General features: G+C 36.7%; 3 protein-coding genes across 5 annotated transcripts; 2 read left to right on the top strand and 1 right to left on the bottom strand.

The window, feature by feature from the left end:
- Positions 1-4127: 4127 nt before the first annotated feature.
- Positions 4128-7279, bottom strand: LOC140004885 (protein C2-DOMAIN ABA-RELATED 4-like). Its single transcript, XM_072045037.1, has 4 exons — positions 7149-7279; positions 6326-6589; positions 5271-5366; positions 4128-4766 (listed from the first exon to the last, which is right to left on the bottom strand). The coding sequence occupies exons 2-4, from the start codon at positions 6485-6487 to the stop codon at positions 4479-4481; spliced, it is 546 nt and encodes a 181-aa protein (XP_071901138.1). The 5' UTR covers positions 6488-6589; positions 7149-7279; the 3' UTR covers positions 4128-4478.
- A 2053-nt stretch (positions 7280-9332) lies between these two features.
- LOC140005176 (uncharacterized) lies at positions 9333-12593 on the top strand. Of its 3 annotated transcripts, XM_072045650.1 has the most exons (8): positions 9334-9888; positions 9981-10057; positions 10465-10527; positions 10601-10702; positions 10800-10865; positions 11679-11757; positions 11892-12399; positions 12496-12593. In XM_072045650.1, the coding sequence occupies exons 1-7, from the start codon at positions 9426-9428 to the stop codon at positions 12395-12397; spliced, it is 1356 nt and encodes a 451-aa protein (XP_071901751.1). In that variant the 5' UTR covers positions 9334-9425; the 3' UTR covers positions 12398-12399; positions 12496-12593. The 3 variants fall into 3 exon arrangements, with proteins under 3 accessions (XP_071901752.1, XP_071901751.1, XP_071901750.1); XM_072045651.1 differs by having other exon boundaries at positions 9333-9888; positions 10800-10859; positions 11892-12593; XM_072045649.1 differs by having other exon boundaries at positions 11892-12593.
- Positions 12594-14205: 1612 nt separating this feature from the next.
- On the top strand, positions 14206-21507 carry LOC140005175 (translocon at the outer membrane of chloroplasts 64-like). The gene is made up of 13 exons (XM_072045648.1): positions 14206-14709; positions 15351-15503; positions 16073-16197; positions 16407-16532; positions 16812-16994; positions 17075-17219; positions 17796-17964; positions 19162-19296; positions 19389-19589; positions 20071-20198; positions 20281-20332; positions 20723-20792; positions 21017-21507. Exons 1-13 carry the CDS (start codon positions 14507-14509, stop codon positions 21097-21099), a joined length of 1773 nt encoding a protein of 590 aa, XP_071901749.1. The 5' UTR covers positions 14206-14506; the 3' UTR covers positions 21100-21507.
- The last annotated feature ends 1172 nt before the right edge of the window (positions 21508-22679 follow it).

Raw genomic sequence — 22679 nt, 5'->3', positions numbered from 1 at the left:
GTGGCTAGTATACAGAAAGGAGAAATTATTTTTTGGCACTTTCGATACAGAATGCAGCTTTGAGAGTTGCGACCAAGCTTGCACTTGCAGTCTCCCAAGCAGAGGGGCTGTGGTGGGTGGGGTTTTATCTGATTTTTATTTTGGAATTTGGACGATTATGCCTTTTAACTCTCGTAATTTGTTTTGAGCTAATTATATATATATATATATAATAAAAAGACTCTTTGTTTTGAGCTATGGTTTTATTTGCGAGAGATGAGATGGGGGCCGGTTAAAGTAATCCTAGTGCTAGTGCTATAAAGTATATTAAAAAAAAAAAAAGGAAAGGAAAAGAGAGAAACTGTAAGAAGGGAAATTTCACTAGGGATCCTGAGGAGCAAAGAATTCCGAATGATGTCACCATATCAAGTCTTAATATTATTAAACAAGAAAGGGAGTATGGAAACATATATAGGCCTTGTTATCGGTTGGTTGTTGTTGATTTTATAAAATCTGAAATAATCAGAATCAGTAAAAAGCTTGTATTTTATTGACTATTGATTTTAATTTTTTTTAGTTATTCAAAAATATATAGTTAATTAACATACAAAGCAATTGAAAACATCACAAAAATAGTTATTTAAAATCAAAATCTAGTTAAAATAAGTAATCGAGAGCAAGCCAATAATAATAAAATAAAAGAGAGTCTTATTTCTTTAGGGTTTGATCACACATTCATAATTACTTTATAAATCATTACACATTATTCATTATGTATAGAGTAGAATTACACAAAGTGGACTGCTAGGACTAGGGATTTACACATAAGCAACAATTATGTAGATTAAGTGCTTCTTTTTCCTCGAAAGGCATACTAACAAAAACATCCCACTTAAACCTAGCTAAAATCTCTTCTTTTTTTTTTTTCAGCAACGATATATTTGTATAATCTACTCTATCCTAATTTAGGGGGAGGGGGAGTCTAAGGAGGCTATAGTAAGGGAATCCAATTAAATCAAGAGAGTGTTATAGCACAACCCTTAGATTTTTCAAACCTCACCTGAAATCTCACCTTTAGTTTTCTTTGCGCAGGCAATAAATTAGACCAGAAAACTGGTAGTTGAAAAGAAAAGTACTTGAAAAACTTTTTGTATATAGCTATAGAGTAAGTTGGTATATATGTGTATATATATTCATAAACTACTGGTGGAGAGAAGTGAAAAAGCAATTTGGTTGGAGGTGGTATGTCTGAGAGTACATGTTTTGAGAGGTTTTCGAATCTCTTACTTTACTTTCTTCTTCTTGGATTCGATTTTTGGCTCGTGCAGCTGTTTGATGGGCTTATATATGTTCTTCTTTTCTTCACATTCCCTTTTAGTATTTAGCTTCTTTTTTAAATTGTAATTACGTAGATTAATTTGTGTTGCCTTTCCCAACCAAAAAAGTCTACATTGTACAAATAAAAGAAGGCAAATAAGAAAGATTAATGCTTTGATTTTTTATTCAGACCTCATGTTTAGATTAAACAAAATTTCAAATATAATTTTACTTGTATCATAAATATTTTTTTTAATTACTATTTTCTATTATATCACAAAAAGTGCTACAATAATTATTTAAAATAATATTTCAACAGTTCTATGTCTGTCCAGACACAGTCGCTAAATGCAAGTCTGTTGCTAGAGTATATGAAATTCACTCATGTTACACATAAATTTCATATCATTAACCCAAAAAAAAGAAAAAAAAAGAGGAATCTCCTACAATGGGGCGGGGATTGATAGGAGAAAAGAAGACTAGATGAGACAATTTCTCAACATAATTCTAACTCGAATTAATCATCTTCTTGCCCTTTTTCCTTCCCACGCCAACTAGCTGGGCAGCACTACATGCGATAAAACTATCATTATAACACTATAAGTATTTTCTGCTTACTTAGATTTTCATGCTTCGATTTTTCCTAACAATAAAGTAACGGCTTAGGCACGATTCTCTTCGACGGTTGGAAAATTACAGTGGTCAAACTTGAAAAAGAGATGAAAAATATGATGAAAGCTGCTCAGAACAGTTTGCACTCTCAGCATAATGTTTGCTCATTACCAATTCTCAACTGCACTCCATGGAAAAACATCCAAAATCTTGACTGCATCAAATTCGTACGTAAAATGTTCTTTTCTTCTTGTGATGAATGAGGGTTGCAAATGATCAGAAGCCATCATCATTTGTCTTTATTTTCTTTCTAACCTACTTTTCAGACACTTTTATTCATATTCTCTTTTAAAGGTGTGAAGGCAAAAGTGTGCTAACGCTTCTATGGTTTTAAAAGAACAAAAGAAACACTGTTGTGACTCTTGTTGAATCCTCCTCCGCATTAACTAATAAGTTCCTGCAAATGTATCATCATCATTGATAAATCCGTACGAGGATGAACCTAAGTTGGTGTCTGCTAAGATACCATTCAAAAGTTGATCATGGTGATACTCTATCTCTCTCTTTTTCTTTTTTTTTTTTTCTCATTTTATAAAGAACTCATGTGAGATTTAATATATTAGTTGGACAAGTTACAATTCGATATATAGTAGTGCATGGAAAATGATTAGCTGAAATATAATTAATGTGAAGGTTGGCAATCGAAGAGGGTTATTGCTAGTTGCTCACCGAAGCTATTCGATGTTATAACATGTACTAGGATTTAAGTTTTCTTAGTAGCTTAGAAGACTAGAGAAGTTAGTTTGGATTGCAATTTTATTCCGAAAACTTTTTACTTTTTTTGGCGATCACATTTCTGAATAATCTTTTTATCTCTCACATATCAAATCGTTACGACATATTTTTTTTTTATTTTTATAAAAATTTAAGAAAATAGCAATCCAAACGGGCTCTTAATCTTCTTGACACGTAAAAGATATCGACGCATTATTCAATTATCTTATCGGTTAACTATTTTATTCAAAAGTATGTAAGATGGTAAAACCTGATTGGCGGATCAAGATAAGAATATCTAGGCAAGCACATCGGGGAAAGGTGAGATATGCTAAAATTGTGTCCTAGAAGTGATAAAAACTCAGAGAAGCATGCGTTGGAATGAATGATGGGGGGTGGCAAATGGTGAGTGAAAGAAGGGAGCAAAGATTGGCGTGTCAGTGGTCACAACTCTCTTGGGGTTCAAAACATCCAAACATCATGTTTAATTTGCACAATTTGCAATAGATATGAGACTAAAGGGTTATGCTTTCAATGAGTATAAAAGGGTGCATGCATTTGATTAATTGAAGTCTTAGTTTGTCTCTTAGCTATCTTTTCAGCCACCCTCATCCTTTGAATTCTGGTTCCCCTTTGATTTCTAAAAGGATATTTCTACTCACAGAATTTCGTGCCCTTTCATTAAACAAAGAACGGTTTTGTGACCGCCTTTTTAAAAACAAAAAAAAATTCTTGTAGTAAAGAAGTTTGAAGCCTTGAAGGGCTAAATTTTTTGTCCTTTGACTCGACAGTACGTGTGGTTGTATTTTTTTCTTTTCTATGAAGATTAATTTTATATACACTGACTGACAATGTATACACGATCTATTATCATCGGATACTGCTAGAATTATTAAGTTAAGCAAACCATTTAACTTCCATCTCCCATTAATTAATTGCTAAGCATGTTGTATCACCCTGCATAAACTATCATATCCTTATAGAATGTGCAACAACTTTATTGTGTTATGTACCACAAATCAAATTCTTAAACCTAGACCGAACCGACTAATTTGACCGGTTGAATCGCAAACCAGTCATGCTCCTATTTTGGTTTGGCTCTCTGTCAAGCTCAGAAGATCCGGCCGGGTACATAGACAGGTTTGATCTGGGCTTTCCTGCCTTTAAGGTCTCCTGGTAGCGCATAGGACAAAAGAAAAGTCCGAAGAGCTTTGCCCAATGTTACGATACAAATGGGATGAGTAGAGTCCACAATGTGACCTTGGATCCAATCAGACAATTCTGATACAAGTTAAAGGAAATTGATCAACTTATTTCCTTAGGAAACCAAAGAGCCAAAAGGTAATTAATCGAGGAAGATGCACATCAAATGGTATTACTCCAACATGCTGGCAACAAAGACCAGTTGGTATCACTCCAACATGCTGGCGACAAGACAAAAATACTATCTCTAAACACGGTGGACCAGATTAAGTATATATTATCTGCAGATTCAGGACAATGTCCGCATCAAGTACAAAGACATCAAAAGATTCCAGTAGTTACAATCACCAGATGCCTCTAGTCTAGCAGCGAAAGGGCAAAAAAAAAAAAAAATGTAGAAAAGAAAAGAAAAACCAACAAAATTTTTCAGTGACTGAGCTACAATTCTTGTACAGATAGGTAGACAGACCACGAGATTAACATATCAAACATGGCCAGGAAACCAAACGCATCTCCAAACTGATACTGCAGCAAGCTGATACCGGGCATATAATCCACAGAGAACGGTGGATGCACCGAAGCATGCGTAGGTTCTATAACCCTTTGCCGGGAAGATCAATCCACTGAAGCTGGATTTCGACTTCACCACATTCGACATTTCTTAATCTCAGACACATATCTTGAGTAATCTTGCCATCTTTCCAGATTACACAGCTCTCTTCAGACAGGCAGTTTGTCCTCAGCGGGATCACCCTAGACACTATGGTGCCATTTGGGAGGCCATTTAGCTTCATCTTCAAAGCTTCTATAAATGCTTTGATGTCAAATTCCGCTTCTCCCATTTTGTCATCCTTGCTGAACATGTCATGATCATATACGGTCTGAAATCATGTAATCAGGATGACTGTTAAATACTGATTTCGATCGGTTTTATCAATACAAGGATGACAAACCACAATTGGTATGTTTAGTTTTGCATTCTGTCAACTGGAATGTAAATCTTCCACTTCAACATATGCCGAGTTAAGAGCATCTTATGCCGAGTTAAGAGCATCTTAGGGTCAAAAGTAGGAATTCAACTTAGTCACTTAGGTATCAAAGGCTCGCAGAAAATCTAATAGAGACTGTAAAACACAGACTAATCCGCAGAGGACAATACACATATCTGAATGTAGATGAAAGGCATCATCCGAATCATTCTGACATGGAGGGATAAAATTGTTCTTCCACTGGAAGGTTTTCATATCATTCATTCATCTAGTAATACTGTTGCCGCAATAGTTAGGAAAGTTGGAACTATAGAGGTGCGTACATGCCGTAACACAAAAGCAGGAAGCAGCAATAGTTTCTTCTTGATGCTCAGAGAAACAAATTCTAGTACTCACCAGCTTGACTGGAATATTTGGATCAGAGACTGAAAGAGTCAAATCTTCATTCCACTCAGGATTGACATCCTTATTAATGACACGGGTCTTCAATTTCTGCAGCAAATTGTAACATTTAGAAATTTAAAGCAGCGAGCACTACTCCATCGTAGCAATAAAAAGAGTCCATATGGCATGAAAGCAAGAGCACGTTTCTGCAACCGTACGCGACTTGAAGAAGTTTTTGAGCACATACAAAATCTAAAGCCGGATTATGAAGTTCATACATGTTACATATAAGGCCCCAGCATGACTTATATCTGAGGCGGTCTACAGGAAAGACACTTCAATAGTGGCAAAAAAACCCGGACACTATGGATGTAGATTTTCACATTGTTTTCACAGATAAACCAAAGTGCCCGCCTGCCTTTAGTTAATGAATGCATTCTACAAAATGAGAGACTTGGTGTGGAAACAAGGCCAAAGGTATAGACGCCACCACTGCTAAGCAAAATTTAATGACATCAGTGACAACTACGTGCATCCCAGAAACACATGTTTATTGCAGAGCAGTGCACAACAGCCCTTGATTCCAACAATCTCTAAACGCACTTTGACTGAGTAACAAGTATTTGTTTCTTCAGCAATCATGAACAGTTAGATCACCTTTCATTTATTCAAGAATGAGATCAGAGTTTGAGCTACAGAATTGCAACTAGACGTATATCTAAATAGTAAAATCCAATAGAAACAAGCATGACTGCATATCGGAAAAAAAAAACAAATGAAAAGCTCTGCAGTATTAACACTCCCCTTATAAATTAGCTAAACCATTCCCCTCTGTCCTTCAAAGATTAAGGCCATATCCTCACTATAGTTCAGGGAATTTTGCAAAAATAATAACATCAAGAGAGCATCAAACCATATCTTAATGTCAGAATCCATGCATCAAGTCAATTGGAATGATCACAAGAGGGGGAACGAAAAAACGAATCAATAATGCAAGTCAACCACGGCAAGCAATTTAGACCATGAAAACGAAGTCCTGAAATCACAGATAGAGAATGAGGAAGGACCTGTTTACCCATCTTGACAACAACATAAGGATCACTGGTGCGAACATCTCTGACAGCAAGATTGACACCTCTCTTGACTCGAATTCTGAGCAGGCCCAACAAGTTATCCATACTTGATTTTGCAGGAGGTTTAGCTAAGGCTGGTGATGTTGGTGAATCCATTTTTATTTGTAGCCTCTTCCCCTCCCTTTTATTATACTACAACCAAACTTTTTCCTACCTAGTACGCCTGCACTCTTTTGTCGGGTCAATCTCTGTCCTTGTCTGAAACCACAAATTAAACAAATAAATAAATAAATAAATAATGACATTTATCACGAATTGATAATCAAATAGGTAATTAACACAACTGTTAGTTTTGGTGCATGCTATAAAAACCATTGAATAATCTCACATAACTATTATACATCTTCATCCACTTTACATAACTAATATATATCCAGGCACCTTGTTAATTAATTTCAGCAAGCAAATTTGCCAATCAGAACAAATTGGAATATGGTGCAAATAATCAAATATGCATAATAAGGCGCCTTGATTAATCTTTATATATAGCACACTATCAACACTATTTTAAAAATGAAAAGGGTCTTGCACTCTTCCTTTGATATGGACATTTTTTTTTTTTTAATTTTCATATAAACTTGGTGTTATGAATATATTCTTGTAACGCTTGTCTTTGTAATACCAGGTTCTGCATCTATCTATCCATCCATCTTTATGCAAAAATCAAAAGGCATAACGCACAAAATCTAAGCCAAATGAGCAATAACAGAAATGAATCAAGAAAACCAATATTATATTTCTATCTGTAGATACTTACTCGTGACAAATAATTTATACGAATTTGGGAGGGGAAATGCCAAAATGATCTTTTGAGAAGGTTGTCTGAAGAGAGGCAATCAAGAGTGTGCAAAATACCCAGCACCAAAATGAGAAAATTCTTCTGCTTTTGGTTTTGGGATACGAATTTAGGATTAGTTCTTAAAAAAATTTTTATAAGCAGATTTGAGAACCGGTAATTAAGGTGATTAATGGTCAATATTTATTACATGTGCATTCCGCATTTATTTATGAGCATTGACTCTCAGATATGCATGCCAAAAATGCAACGTGGCTGCCATATTCTAGTAACTCTTCCTTTTGCCATGCCCTTTTATCTCCCGTATCAACTGAAACTATATGTGTTCCGTCTTTCTTTTCATTAGTATTGAGTTTTGGGCTAATTGGTGGATTTGCTCTTCAGTCAGCCACAATTATTGGAGGCAAAGAGATAATTACTTATTCAGCGAAGGAGTCTTTTTTTTTCCAATGCCCATATCCATATCCTAGCAGGGTTAAGTTGTACTTTTGCTAATATTAATTGTTTTAGAACCAGAAAAGATAATTTCCATGTTGTATGCTCTACGTTTCTTTCTTGTTAATACAGTCGATTAGTAAATATCTGAAACGGATCAATTTATGAAGTTTTTTTTTTTCGGTTTTGGAATCTAATATTAAGGAGGTTCATCTTTTCTGCGGATGGTCAAATTTCCGTCCCTGGTTGGAGTAAATATAGACAAGGGTCATCAAGAAAACTGTTCGGAGCGATTTTGTTCAAAATAAATAAGGTGTAACTTTATATGCAAAACGGTGTAATTTACTAGTCACTATAAAACAAATTTTTGTAAGCCCCATATATATCGTGAAATACGATATACAAAATGAAATCTGAAATCTTATGTTTTTTTTGGACTAAATCTTGATCATCAACCTTTAAGAACGCTGCTTCCGAGTAAATATTCGTGACCGAACGTCTTAAATCATAAATCATAACTCTTCTCTATACCCCCTAGAGTCTCTATCACCATTTGATGTAACTCGGCCACGACTTTTATTTGAGATTGAAAATGTGCCGGACACCATCTGCCTTGGCCCACAATCAATTCAAGCCGCTCGCGAGTAATTTACGAGCGACTTGGTAAAAAGCTTAGCTCGAGCTCGAGCTACTCGTTACATTTAACAAGTCGAGTTCGAGTTCCAAAAATAAATATTCGAATGCTCGACGAGTTTAATCGAGTTTTCATATTATATTTATATTATATATTTGGAAAAAAAATTTATAGGTTTATTTCAAAATTTGAGCTCAATCTTGAGCTCGAGTAGATCAGGTTTGATACTTACTCGAGCTCAAACGAGTTGAGCTCGAGTTTAATTTTATTTTATCGAGTCGAGCTCGAGTCGAAATTTATTTACTCATTCGAGCTCAAGCTCGAGCTCGAGTAGCACTGATTCTGATTGAGTTCGAGCTCGAGTATGGTGCTACTCGAGCTCGACTCGACCCGATAGTACCTCTAGCCACAACGGATTGGTTTATCTTTCCTTCAAATGGTCAAAAATTTTGTCCCATCCAGATGGTTGGAGTAAATATGGACAAGGGCCCGAAGGCCCCGAACAGTCATCAAGAAAAACTGTTTGGAGCAAATTTGTGCAAAATGAACAAGATATAATTTTGTACACACACGTGTAACTATAGAACAATTGAATATATTTTGTTACATTCACTTTAGTCAATAAGCATAAAACGAGAGTTGTAGCCCCCGCATGAATGGTCCAGCAGTAGCGCCTCTTACCGGTGACCCTTAATGTCCCAAGTTCGAGTTTTCGCTCCGCTGGGTTCCTCCGCGCACTTATCGCTTTCGGGTCGGGTTGGGACGCCGGGCCCGGATAGCAAAGGGATTAGTCGGGTCTCGTAAGGATTGATCCGGACACCCCTGTATCGATAAATAAATAAATAAAACGAGAGTTGTATCAAATAGTTCTAAGGATTTAGATACATGTGATATATGCAAAAACTAAACTCTAATGGCATAATTGGCAGATGATAATCACCTTTTTCTTTTGTATTCTTTGCCAATTTTTCAATCAGCGTGATTTGTTTCCAATGGGTATTAAACACATAAATGAAAGATGGGCTTTCCTGTCAAAATTTATTAGTAGAACAATTGGGCCAAGACCCATTCTCCATTGTAGTCTGCAACCGAAAAAGTCTCGAATCTTTACCTGTATTTTTCCCTCCAAAAAATACAAAACCCTCCCAAGAAACCACCCCACCAACTGAATGGAGCCATGGGAAGAAGCGCTTGACTTGGACGATTCCGACATCCCCTCCCTCCTCGGCCCTTGCAAGCGTCAACACCGCCAGACCTCCATTTCTGCCGCCGCAACCACAGCTTCCACCTCGCTATCCCCACCAACCCTCCGACCCTGCTCTAACCGTCCCCAAACCCTAGTAATCGAAGAAGAAACAGAACAACAGCAGCACCAAGAACAGCAACGACAACAATTCTCTCGCCCTAATTCTCCTCAACGACGACGCATCATTCCTGGACCAGCCGGAGCTGTACAATCAGCGATGCTTCAGAAAAATCGTGATAGAGAGAAAGAACATTTGTTTTCTTCTCAAACCAGTGACTCTAATCCAATCCCTACTCAGGAGTATATAAGGAGAGCCGTCGAAAATGCTCCCGAATTTGACGATGATTTCAGCAGCGATCCTTGGCTGTCAGCCCTTCAATTCATCGGTATAATCGTTTAATACTTGTGATTATTTTTTCTTAATTAGTAAGTGGCTAAGTACTGGCTAGTGTAATTAATTGGGAAATTCTCTGTATAGGCACAGTGGATGGTGTTGTACCTAGCGTACCCTTGAATTCTATCCATCAATGTGCAAATAATGGCAAGGTTGATCAGGTACTTTACTATTATCGGCTTCCATAATAATGGGAATTTATAAAAAAAATTTGAAAAAAAAAAGATATTGTAAAGAAATGTATTGAATCATGAATGTACATGCTAGAGTGTAATGCGCTGTCGTGATCAAATGATAAACTGGTCAGAATTTGGCAAAACAAGAATACTCCTGTAGTTGGAACCTGAACAAAGAAATGGCTAGCAAAAGAGGAGGAGAGATGGGGAAAAGGTGGATTGGCTGTTGATTTAGGGGAGGACAAATAACTTACACTTCTGCTTGTTGATTGCCAATCCCCGTGTTGTAGCATCAACCACCCGATGCCCGTGTTGTATTATTGTGCTTGTCAGTATACCCTTTTGGCAAATGAGGCAAATTTTTATTGGGCTTGCTATTTATGTGTAATTAGGTTGTGGCAGTCATCAAGTCCTGCACACAAAGTAGGCTTGGTGGTTTAATGGTCACTCTGAAGGTACGGATTTGATAAGAAGTTTGTAATACAATTGGTATATGTAGTTTTACTAATGTATTTGTTTCAAGTTTAGGATCCAACAGGTACAATTTGTGCTTCTGTTCATCAGAAAGTCTTAAGTGAGAGCCACTTCGCAAAGGATTTTGTTATTGGATCAGTGTTGATACTTCAGAAGGTTGTGTGCTACTCTTTCGGTAAATAGAAGATTGTGCCAGTGGATAATTGATTTCATAGTGAATGTCTCTTTAAGGCTTCAAATTCAAAATTTTCAGGTTTCCATATTTTCCCCTTCAAAGCTGATGCATTATCTCAATATAATGCCAACGAATCTGGTAAAGGTCTGCATTAATTCCTATGCCAACCAGCATCCTTATTTCAAATCAGTGATAATTTAAGCATTATATATGTAGTAAAGGTGTGCAATTCTTGCAGTTATATACATCGTCTATTTCCCTCTTGAATTTGTTAATCTTGAAATCTTGGCTTTCTTTATGCAAGCTTAACTGGTGATGCTTTTAATGACTTTTCCTTTTAAAGTTGATTTGGTTATTGTTATACGAGGAAGTAAGGGTTCTTTATACATGTTTTGGATATCTGGAGTACGTAAAATAAATGAGCTAAGTTAGTTTGGCATCCAGTTGTTTCATGCAGTCACCGATTTGCGTTCTTCGTTTTAGTTTGTGACACATAACCTGGTTTGTCTCTTGAAATGATGAGGTATGATCGGTCTTCATCTTTCATTCCGTAGGAGAACAATGCAGTGTTTTTAAGTTCAATTGTCAATTGCATGATTAACTGGTTTTAACAGAATTCATTTTGTCAACAGAAAACCTTCATGTCCAAACTATCTATTTTGCTCCACTGTAGGGGCCTGAGTTGGCAATGACCACCTCTATGGCTTACAAACAGTTGACGTCGTAGATGTACAAGGAATTCTGTTACTGATGGTTTAACATGCTAATGTACTTGAGTGGGCCCATTGTTTTTTAGCTTCTTCCTACTTGAGAGACAGAACCTTAAAAATTTTCCTTTTCTGCTGGGATTGGAAAGGGGATGTAATAGTCTTTCAGTCAACATACTCTATTTTGTGCACTTATGAGTGCTTCCAGCTGCTTCTTTGTTTACTTTGTTGAAAAGGTATTCATTTCCAGGTCGTTAACAAGGATAATGGCCCTCTGACAGAGAAAAGCTCTCAAGCCTATTCTGTCAAACATGTTGCGCCTGGTGATGGTAAGGCAGTGTATTTACTTACAGCCCCTGAAGGGTCTCATGTTTGTTGGAATGAACTTAGCCTGATAGTCTTATTATCGTTGATTACTTGCTTTTTCCCTTTATATCTTTTGATTATTTGTGCTTTGGAATAGCTGGATCACCTGAGAAGAGGTCAACTCCAGAAAATGGAGCCTCAAGGGAGATGACTGATAGGATGCAACATAACATTGATGCAAGTGGGAGTTTGCACATCAATGATCAAAAAGAGAATAGAATTTTACTTAACCAGAGTTTGACATGCAGCAGCAGATTGGGCTTAAAAGCTAAACTTGTAGACAAAGAACCATCAAGTCTAAGGCAAGGCGCTGCCCAAGGGTTGTCTGAGGAAGCAGCAAGCAATAGAACTGGGTACAATGAGGAAGTGGTTTCACTTGATAATGAGAGACGGCTGAAAGTTGCTAATATAAACGAGAGGCTACATAATGACGATGTTGCGAAAAGCTTGATGACGAACCATGTTGTCCAAGAAATTCAAGAAGACAACACAGTGCAGAAGCAAAGGCAACCAGTAACTGCAGCAACCCTACCGCAGTGGACTGATGAACAGCTTGAGGAACTTTTTGCTTGTGATGATGAGGATGGTGGTTCTTACATTTGAAGGTTTTTTTGTTTTTGTCATTTTCCTTTCGGTTTGAAGGAGATGGGTGAATATGCTGAGGACGTGTGTAAATAAGAAGTTTTTTGCTTATGTTTCAGTATAGGCTCTGTTGATATTCTGTCGGATAAGCGACTGCAGTGTTCATTACAAGAATTGAAGGCTGAGTTCAAAAGATAAAGGTGAATATCTTCACGCATTGCCATGGAAAAACAGATTGGTTCAATCTGGTAGTTTTTTTTATTGGTTTAAAGTGGTTACGTCCGATACTGAGCACCTGTTTGCATTGGATCGCCAACTAAAAGTATTTTGTTAATGTCTTCTTGGTGTGAACTCCAATATATTAGTTATGCTACTAATTGGCATTGCTCTTATATATTAAGACAGACCGATGAATGGATTAAGTTTGTATTTCCGGAAACTGTTATATGCTATTGAAGATAGATTTACCAGACGCGTTTTGGTAAAGGAGGAACAGAAAGGCAGTTCAAGGAAGGACTGAAATTAAAAAAAAAAAAAAAAAAGAATAAAAAATCAACCACAACATCTCTCATAATCTGAGCACTAGGTAGTACGAATGTGGGTCAAACAAATGTAACTAACGGGGTCTCATCGCGAAAATCGAGGTTTTATTAGGTGTATCCGGATGAAGGGATTTGAGGAAAGACTTGAAATCCTTTCCAATTTCTTTTGTTGCTTACATTATTTATGAGGTATTTAAATTTAATTATTTAAGTAATTAAAATATATTTTAATAGTTGATGTGTTGCAAACCCAAAAATCTATTAAGAAATCCAAATAATTAGATTGGTCTAAATGAACTTCAAATTCTTTGTTAAATTTTTCAGTCCAAATGGAGCCATAGACTTCAACAGCCAATGCACAATAGCAGCACTTTAAGGTATCAAATCCAAGCTCGGCAAAAAGGGATATTGATATAATGTACTAGTATTAAGTAGGGGGCTTTAGTTGGATTAAATAGCTTAGACAAAATTGCCTAAACGAAAATAACTACAATATTGAACATCTCGTTGGGATGGGAAGGTTAGAGTGTTGGAGGCTCTTTTAAAAATGTTAATAGTATCATTTTTCTCTTGTTATTACAAAAGAATTTCACCTATAATCTTCTTGAGTAACTATTTTGTTTGGATTGCATATTATTTGTAATTTATTTATATATATTGATTTATTTGCATCATCAGTATATTTTTCAATCACATTAAAAAAGTATCATAATATTTTTTTCAAAAAATTATTTCAAATAATCTCCTGTTCAAATAGGAGAATTGAATTGGACGGTAAAACTAGAAGAATCGTAAATAGGAGGTCTTAATCCAAGACCTTTGACTCAAGATAAAAAAAAAAAGAAAAAAGGACCTCATTAGCTGCTCTAGTAACTTTTTCTTTAAATACTTCTCTACTTTGCACGCCCCCCAAATGGAACCAAAACACGAAATCCGAGAGTAATAGTCCAAAGACTTGAAAGAAAAAAGGCCATTGATACATTAAAATATATCCTGGCAATTCATTTAATCTGAACTCAATTATTATCAAAAAATTCTGCACCAATTTCCCCTTGTAATCTCACTTTTTCTTCCAAGTTCATCAAAACATAGAAAAAGTATTTACCAAGTTTAATTACTTATTTTTACAATTGAACATGCTTGTTTTTATTTCTACATTGGGGTACATTTGAAATTTATTAAAAGTACTCAGGTGTTTATAGAGTAGAAGATGTCATTGAACACTAGGATATCTTCTCCTTCCCCAGCTGTGCCACTAGCATTTCTAGGTTTACTCCTTCAACCCCTACTGTTCTATCTTCTATCCTCTTCACTAAAACCTTCAAAACCCAAAAGAGAAGAAGCAATCTAGGTTTCCACTCCTCCCACCCCCCAATGGGAAAAAAATAGCCAAATAAAGAAGAAAAAGAAGTAATCTTTACTACGTTATTAGCGATTACAAATCTTCAATATAATCAAAAGGGTTCCTAAGCGTCCAAATTTTGTCAGCTCTCTTGCAACCTATCGATTAGTATCATCACCTTAAAAGTAAAACTATTATTGTGAACGGAAAGCATAACAGAATCGGGGCTACTTTTTGTTTGTTTAAATGGGTTCCCCACAAGCAAATTTGTGGGTTTTATTGGGTTTAGGATTAGCTGGGATTCTAATAATGACCAGGAAGTTGAAGAAAGCGGTGAAAGCTGATTTTGGGGCGTTTGTGGAACGGCTTCAGCTATTGCCGCCCCCTCCTCCGCCGCCTCCCAAGGCCCCTCACCCTCTTACGGGCCTAACTTTTGCCGTCTCTGACGTGTAAGCTTCTCAATTTACTTGCTTGCCGTGACTCCCTTCTAATGCTTGTTCTTTTCTTTTGTATTTCTTGCCTCTTCGACTGTTAAAGCTGATAAATACGAAAGATTTTTACTGGGAAAAATTTGACACCTGATTCAACCTGATTGTTCAACACGAGGGATATTGGTGAATTGGGTTTCAGTTTGTCTCTCTTATGCTTATCTTCAATCTTCTGGTTTTGGTATTGTGTTTGAAACTCTTGTGGTTCGGTGAGATTGGAATTAATGTAGTAATTTAAGTAAATTTTGAGTTTTACTGCATTGTGTTCACTTCTGTTGCATTCTTTGATGCTGTAATTTAAGTTTTTAATCATTTATAGTATAATGATTGCAAGCGGAAAAGAATATGGAGTAATTGGATTCTTGTGGAGTGTGATGAGCTACAATTAGTTGAAAAAAGGCTTTACTGTGTAAAGTGATATGCTTCTTGTTTCTAATTGTTTGTTTTTTCAAGGTTTATTGTTGGATGTTTATGATGATTTGCATGTATTGAAGTTTATGCCATTGTACCCCTCTGCGGCAATGTCCTAAAGTTATATCCGAAAACTGGAGCTTGTTATATTCTCATCTCATCACTAAGCTGTTTTCCAATCTTAACTGCAGATTTGATGTTGAAGGGTCTATTACTGGATTTGGCAATCTGGATTGGGCGAAAACCCATGAGGCTGCTTCTCAAACATCTCCAGTGGTTTCTGCCCTGGTTGAAGGAGGTGCCTCATGTACAGGGAAAACTGTCGTGGATGATATGGCATTTGGGTTTGTACTTGATCCCTGTGGAATGTGATTTAATTGCTGTGACGGTTTTGAACACTTTATTTATGTTTGGCAGAAATGGACTATAACATGAAATATTGTGTAGGAATGTATACATGATTGCACGCAAGAAGAATGTGTTACTTTGATGGAAAAGCATAAAAGTAAGATTAAACTAGAAAGTGTCATATTCTTGGTGAAGCATTACAATGGACTTTCAAGTTTAGAAACACGTATTGACTAAAAGTTTTCCAGAGATTGGGAGACATATTATACACAGAACAGCAGTTCAGATGCACAAGTCATGCGATGAATAAGTGGTTTAGTGACTAGTAAATGTGCTGAAGATTGTGAATTTGACTTGGTGATTTTGCTGGTTTTTAAGAATGCTGATGATCTGTGGTTGTCATGACTTATAATTTTCAGTGTGTACTTATTAATGAGGTTTATCATTAGCAATCGCTGTCCTATTAGCAGCTAGTTGGGCAACACCAAGGATTTGTAAAGTTTCTTGAAGGTTCTGGTTGAGGTTTTAACTAATTTATGTTTTCGTCTGGCATGCTATCATGCAGTGTCAGTGGAGAAAATAAGCATTATGACACACCAACCAATCCTGCCGCTCCTGCAAGAACTCCAGGAGGATCATCTAGTGGAGCTGCTGTAGCTGTGGCTGCCAACCTCGTTGATTTTTCCTTAGGTGAGCTGCTTGTGATTTTGAAGTCACAATCTTCCCTCTTTGGCATGCAAGGATTATGCAATAGCTATGTGCCATGTTCTAAACTTCTTCTGCCACATATTTGGTGGCTTTTGCTGGGTGCCATTGGCAGATCTGTTGCTTTGTTTTATTTGTCTCTTAATCGCTTGCTCTTTGGTATATTATATTTACACTTAACTAGCTATGTGCAGGTATTGATACAGTTGGTGGTGTGAGAGTTCCTGCTGGGTATTGTGGGGTATTCGGGTTTAGACCCTCTCATGGGACTGTTTCTCAGATGGGAGTACTTCCTGTTTCAGCAAGCTTTGATACTGTTGGTAAGTGATCATTTGTTTTTGTCTTTGCAAGCTTTTGATATAAAATCTTACTATCTTAAAAGGGGGAGTTGCACATAGTTGATTGGTGTTTGCATTAGCATGATGGCTTTGGCTTTTATGTTTTTCAATATGACCATATCTTTATAGAAGGTCCAGATCTTGTAATTTTTTGTTTCAGTGATTTAAACAAATAACAGGGTGAAGTTGGTGTCACAAATCTGGGCTTGATGCTAAATTTGGTGTGCTTTTCTGATTAACTTTTGTGAATCATTTTGGCAGGATGGTTTGCTAAAGATCCCACTATATTACGTCGTGTGGGACATGTGCTGCTGCAGGTTCCTTATACTGTCCCACAAAGCCCCAGGAGTATTGTAGTAGCTGATGACTGTTTTAACCTATTGAATAGTTCTGCTGATCGAGTTAGTCAGGCTGTGGTAAAATCTGTTGAGAAGTTATTTGGAAGTAAGTTTGAGTTATTCTACTTGTTATATTATGATCCTTTGATTACAGTTTGCCTAGTTTCTGAGATGCTTCTCCTTCAGGACAAGTGTTAAGACATGAGAATCTTGGTGACTATTTAAGCTCAAAAGTTCCAAGCTTGAAAGCGTTTCAGAGTGAGAAATCAAATGGTGAAGTGAAATCCTCTGTCATACGGCTGTTAGCAAATATTATGCGGACGCTAAAGCGGTGAGCTTGCTAAACTGATGGTAGTAACTATGGCTGTTAGTCTTCTCTAACCCTTCTCTCTGTGTGTATCTGTGTGTGTGGCCATGCATGTGTGTGAGCACATGCATGCTTGGGGTAACATCATATTGGTTGCATATGTTGAGACTAAACTTGATGATATGACTAAATTATGAAGCAGGGTTAGATATTGAAGATGTTGTCTTCATCCTTTATAGTTTTTCTTGGCACACAGGAATTACATCCAGTGTGTGCTGCTTTTTTCTGCCACTTCTTCCAACCCTTTACTATTGTCTTCCTATGTGTATCATCTTCTTTGTCTTTTTATGCATGTGATTAGCCCTTTGGGAATTAGCTTGTGTTTTAATACACGTGATTATCCCTTTAGGAATTAGCGATATTGTCTTCATTTTTACTTTTATCAATTCATTTGTTAAAAGAATTTGGTCCATATGGATTCCCCTGGTTGGGCTGTATCATTTACCAATTTGAAGATGCTGATCTTTACCTCCAAGATCCTGTAGTTTGCTAAAGTACTTGATTAAACTTATTAATGCAATGTGTGCTTCATGTGCACAGATATGAATTTAAACAGTATCACGATGAATGGATCAAATCCGTGAAACCCACTTTAGACCCTGTTATCTCAGTGCAATTGCAACAAGACCTGGATATGGCAGAAGCAGAAATTGAAAACTGTCATGCAGTGAGGGATGAAATGCGTTCAGCTCTAAATTTCCTTCTGAAGGTATTGATTTAATAGACCTTAAGTGGATTGAGTTGCTAAAGATCAACATGAGTACTTGATTTCCAATTACGTATCCATTGCTTGTAAAAGACTTCTTTCCTGGTGCATCTGATTTCATATTTTTCTTCTTCTTTTGGGAAAGTTTTTATTTTTTCTGGTTCTATTTGGCTGGCCCCTTTCAAATATTCTCCCCGTGTTGTAATTCCTTTTTTTGAGATTTACTTCTGATTGACATTCTTGATACAGATTACATTTCACATTTAAAACACATTATAGTGCTTGTCAATGTTTTCTCAAGATTTGTCCTTATTAATGTCTAAATTTTCCTGATAAGAAGATCTCGGTTTTGGTGTCTATGTATGTGTTCTGTTGTTTGTTCATCTTTGATGTGCATTAATTTTCATATATAGGAAAGCCTTGCAGTCTATGTTACTTGGACTCTTCACTTTGGCGCCCTGCGTGCCTGTGTTCCACTCTTCATTTTACATTAGAGCAGCCATGTCAGTAGGACTTAGATGCCGAGTCCTGAGTAACATAGCTTGCAGTTGTTCAAACTATGCTTCTTGGCAACTTAATAATTTTCACTTTCAAGGATCTTTACCTCTAGCAGAGAAAGTTTTGTTAGTGCTTAAACATAGGCTGCTAAATATTTTTACTCATATTTGAGAAATGCTAATTTGTGCCTACGTGTTCACAAGCTATTTGACTCTTTATAATACGAGTAATGATGATCTGCACAGTGAGTTGCATAATGTTGTTAACATGAACTTATTTTGTATTTTGGATCACAGATGAATACAAATTTGATTCTTTAGATGTCTTTTGTCCTGTAGTTACATTCAGAGATACTCATTTTTCATTTTCAAGGGTTAATTTTGCTGTATCATAACATTAGTTACATTCAGAGAGACTCACGTTTCATTTTTAAGGGTTAATTTTGCTGTATAATGACATTATCACTTTTGAAAGACAGATTTGCATAAGCTTGTGTCTTACATACTTTGTACCTATTGAACTTGCTTTTCAACTTGTGGCCACACCTAACGTTTATAGTCCAACACCAATATTTTCATCCTGACTCCAACAAGTGCGCTTTAAGCAGTTGGCTAAAATTTACTTTTGATACTTCTTAGCTTGATTTTATGGATGCTGATGATTTACTTAGGCCCTTTTGCTTTGTATGGATGATTTGAACAGGATGATGGTATTTTAGCCATTCCAACTACTTCTGAGCCTCCTCCGAAACTTGGTTCAAAGGAAACTTTATCAGAGGACTACCAGATTCGTGCTACTATGCTGACGAGCTTAGTCAGCATGTCAGGTTGCTGTCAGGTTAGGTTCTCTCCCGTGCATGAGAACTGTGTTTAAGCTGATTGTGGGTTCAAGGTTTCCTCAAACTCTCTTTTTCCCTTCCGATTTAATAGGTTGCAGTACCATTGGGATTTAATGAGAAATGTCCAGTTTCAATTTCCTTAATAGCCAGGCATGGAGGTGATCGCTTCCTGCTGGATACAGTGCAGACAATGTATGGGGTCCTACAGGAGCAGGCTGATATAGTTACAAAGACAAAATCATCAAAAAATGCTGTTAGTCAGGAAACATCAGCTGAGATGGCCAAAGAGAAGGTATACCAAAGATTCTTACCACTTCATTTTCTATTTGAAGGCCAATTTCACGTTATTTCTGCCACAAAACTTGGTTAATTGTTGTGTCTGTTGTGGACAATTCAAATTTCTGAAAGTGCTGAGGCAACAAAAAGGTTTTCAGTGAAAATCAAGAGAGAACCTTGGAGAGGGTGCTGTTTTAACACCAACACTAATGTTTAATATGGAGAACTAAGCCACAGGCATCGCTTTACGATTTTCAAAGCATGAATGCGGATAAAATATGCCAAGGAAATAAATTGGTAGCACTCTCAGGATCCTTAATTTGCTGATTATACATTTCTTGCCATGTCTCATTAGACCAAGCAATTAAGCCAGCGGTAATTTTTTCTGGATTCCTGCAGTATTCATGCTTGCTTTCATGGATTTCTGTTGGTTGTGCTTAGATTCGTAAAACTGAAACATGGGTGTAAGATATGGGTACTTGAAATTTTTATTTCAGGGTAACCAAGCATTTAAAGATAGGCAGTGGCAAAGGGCGATTGTATTCTACACAGAAGCTATCAAGCTCAATGCTAAAAATGCAACATACTACAGTAATCGGGCAGCTGCATATTTGGAATTGGGAAGGTATTGCTTTGTGTAAAGAACACTCAGATATTCATCTGTGTCTGTTTCTCTTTTTGTAGTTTTAACTTCTCGTCTGATACAGCTTCATCCAAGCGGAGGCAGATTGTACCAATGCCATTGATCTTGATAAGAAGGTAAATCTACTTTGTCTCTTAGTGCGTGCATTTGTTAGTTAATACCAAAGAAATTTATTTGAACGCTTGTATCTCTGAAGTATTTGGTCTGTGGAAGATAAAGATAAAACTAATAACATGTAACTCTAAAATCTGGGAGCTTTCTAACTCTTTTCTTTTTCTTTTTTTGGTTTTAAATTCTTTCTCTTTTTCGGGTCCTTTTATGTTCTTGTCTTGTTTAGAGATTTTTTTTGTTTAAATTCTTTCTCCTTTTTGGGTCCTTGTATATTCTTGTTGTGATCACAGATTCTTTAGTTTTTTTTGGCATTCTGTGTTCTTAACTGTGTTAATTACGCCGCTGATAGATGTTTGAAGAAGCATGTGATGTATTTTGTTACCATAAATTTGCAGAATGTAAAAGCGTATCTAAGGAGAGGCACTGCAAGGGAAATGCTAGGTTATTTTAAGGAAGCCACAGAAGGTGAGTCTGGCATTAAGCTAAGAGCTTGTCCTCTTTCTAACCATGAAGCATAGAACTTCAGGTTCTGGCTGTTGTTTTCCTCTTGGTTCTGGGGATAAATGACATGGGAGTTTTTTGTGAATCTTATTACTACTTGTTAGATAAGCTTTCTTTACTTGCTTTTTTCCATTCATCTCATCTCATGTGTTTACTTATTACTATCATTATATTTCTGTAACTTGCAGATTTCAGATATGCTCTAGTTCTGGAGCCAAATAACAAGAGAGCAGCACAGTCTGCTGAGCGGTTGAGGAGGTTGTTTCCGTAAGTTAATAGGCTGCAAGCAGAGATTTCAAGACGAAGCAGGCCAAGAGGTGTCATTCTTATACACGTACGTTGGGGAATACACAAAAGTACATCTGATCAAATATGCTGGATCTCGGTATTCCTCTTGTCACACAGCATTATTCAGAGAGATGAGGAATTCCTGTTTGATTTCGTCATTAGATTTTAGCAGATGGTGGTGGTTGCATGTACTTGAATGAGTTTTGTAAGTATGGGCGTGATCTTTGTCTACTTATATATGCATTCATTTCAAAAGCAACTCCAGAGATGAGCTGGAGTTTTTGAGCTATAGGGTTTTTGTAAGTCTTATCAAAAAATTTTTGCAGCAATTACTTCCTTCACAATAATGTGGTTATCAATCATAATAATTCTTTCCAAAGTGTTCATGAAATGGTGAGTAAAATGAACCCTTAAAATGGTAAAGGAGGGCATATATTATTGTGTTTCAGGGACCTTCACGATTCAATACGAGAATGCAGATGATCTAGTCTATGTTTTAGAGTATGCTAAATGATACTACCAGTCTTTTTTCTAGCCATTAAACTTTGTCTGCCTTTGGCCCTTCAACTTTCTAAAAGTGTTATATTGTACCCCTGAATATTTTTTTATTACCCTTCCATAATTTCAGCCTTTACTTATTACACGGTAGACACCCTAGAGCTGTACATCACGGCAAATCGTCAGTTGTCCTGCTGTAATTCTTACTACCTATAAAGTAAAGTTTCGTGTCTTTTCCTTCTTTGTTCAAGAATGTATATTTAGGATCTGTTTGATAAATTCTCTAAGCAAAATTCTGTAGCAGCATGGATTCTTCAACCTAAGGTTTTAACCCACAATGCACACCTGCTCTTTTTATAGCACCTTAAATTGCTAAACTCCAAAACTCTGCTCTTGGCACTAGCTCCTATGGTGGCACTAGCTCCCGTGGAGCAAGAGGTCGTGGCGGACGTGGTGGTAAACCTAACTCATCTCCCTTTCCTCCACTTATTTCGTCTTTGAAAATTTCTGTTTTTCCCCCACTTACTTTCTCACAGTAGCAAATAAGCTCACCAATTTACCCACCACAAACTAGGGATGGCAACGCGGCGGGGTTGGGGCGGGGGACCCTTCCCCCACCCCCCGCCCCGTTGCCTATTAGTTCCCCCCGTCCCTCGCCTCCTGCTCCCCCCGCCCGCGCCCCGCCTTGCCCCGCTTCCCCCGCGGGGGCACCCGCGGGGTTAATAAAATTTTATTATATAATTTTATTATAATTAAATTTTAATAAATAATCAAGTACTAAAATATCAACACATCACCAAATTATTATTCATTGTAATTTTACAATTGAAACTCATAAAAACAGTCAAAGAGAAGTTATTTGAATACAATCCAATATGATGAAATAAATATAACTAAAATAGTCAAGTTTTCACTTTTAGTACAAATGCAATCACTAATTCATTATTGTGTTTGTGCTTTTTTTTTGAAAAAAAAGTGTTATTCTATTAAGTGTAATTAGAAATTTAGTATAAATGTATTAGTAAATTTAGTATAACTAATTAATAAATTCTATTAGTAGACATG

This window comes from Coffea arabica, chromosome 4c, assembly GCF_036785885.1.
Source record: "Coffea arabica cultivar ET-39 chromosome 4c, Coffea Arabica ET-39 HiFi, whole genome shotgun sequence".
NCBI classification, from domain to species: Eukaryota; Viridiplantae; Streptophyta; class Magnoliopsida; order Gentianales; family Rubiaceae; genus Coffea; species Coffea arabica.
Note: the sequence above shows the minus strand (reverse complement) of the source record. Positions and strands in the feature narration are given on the sequence as shown.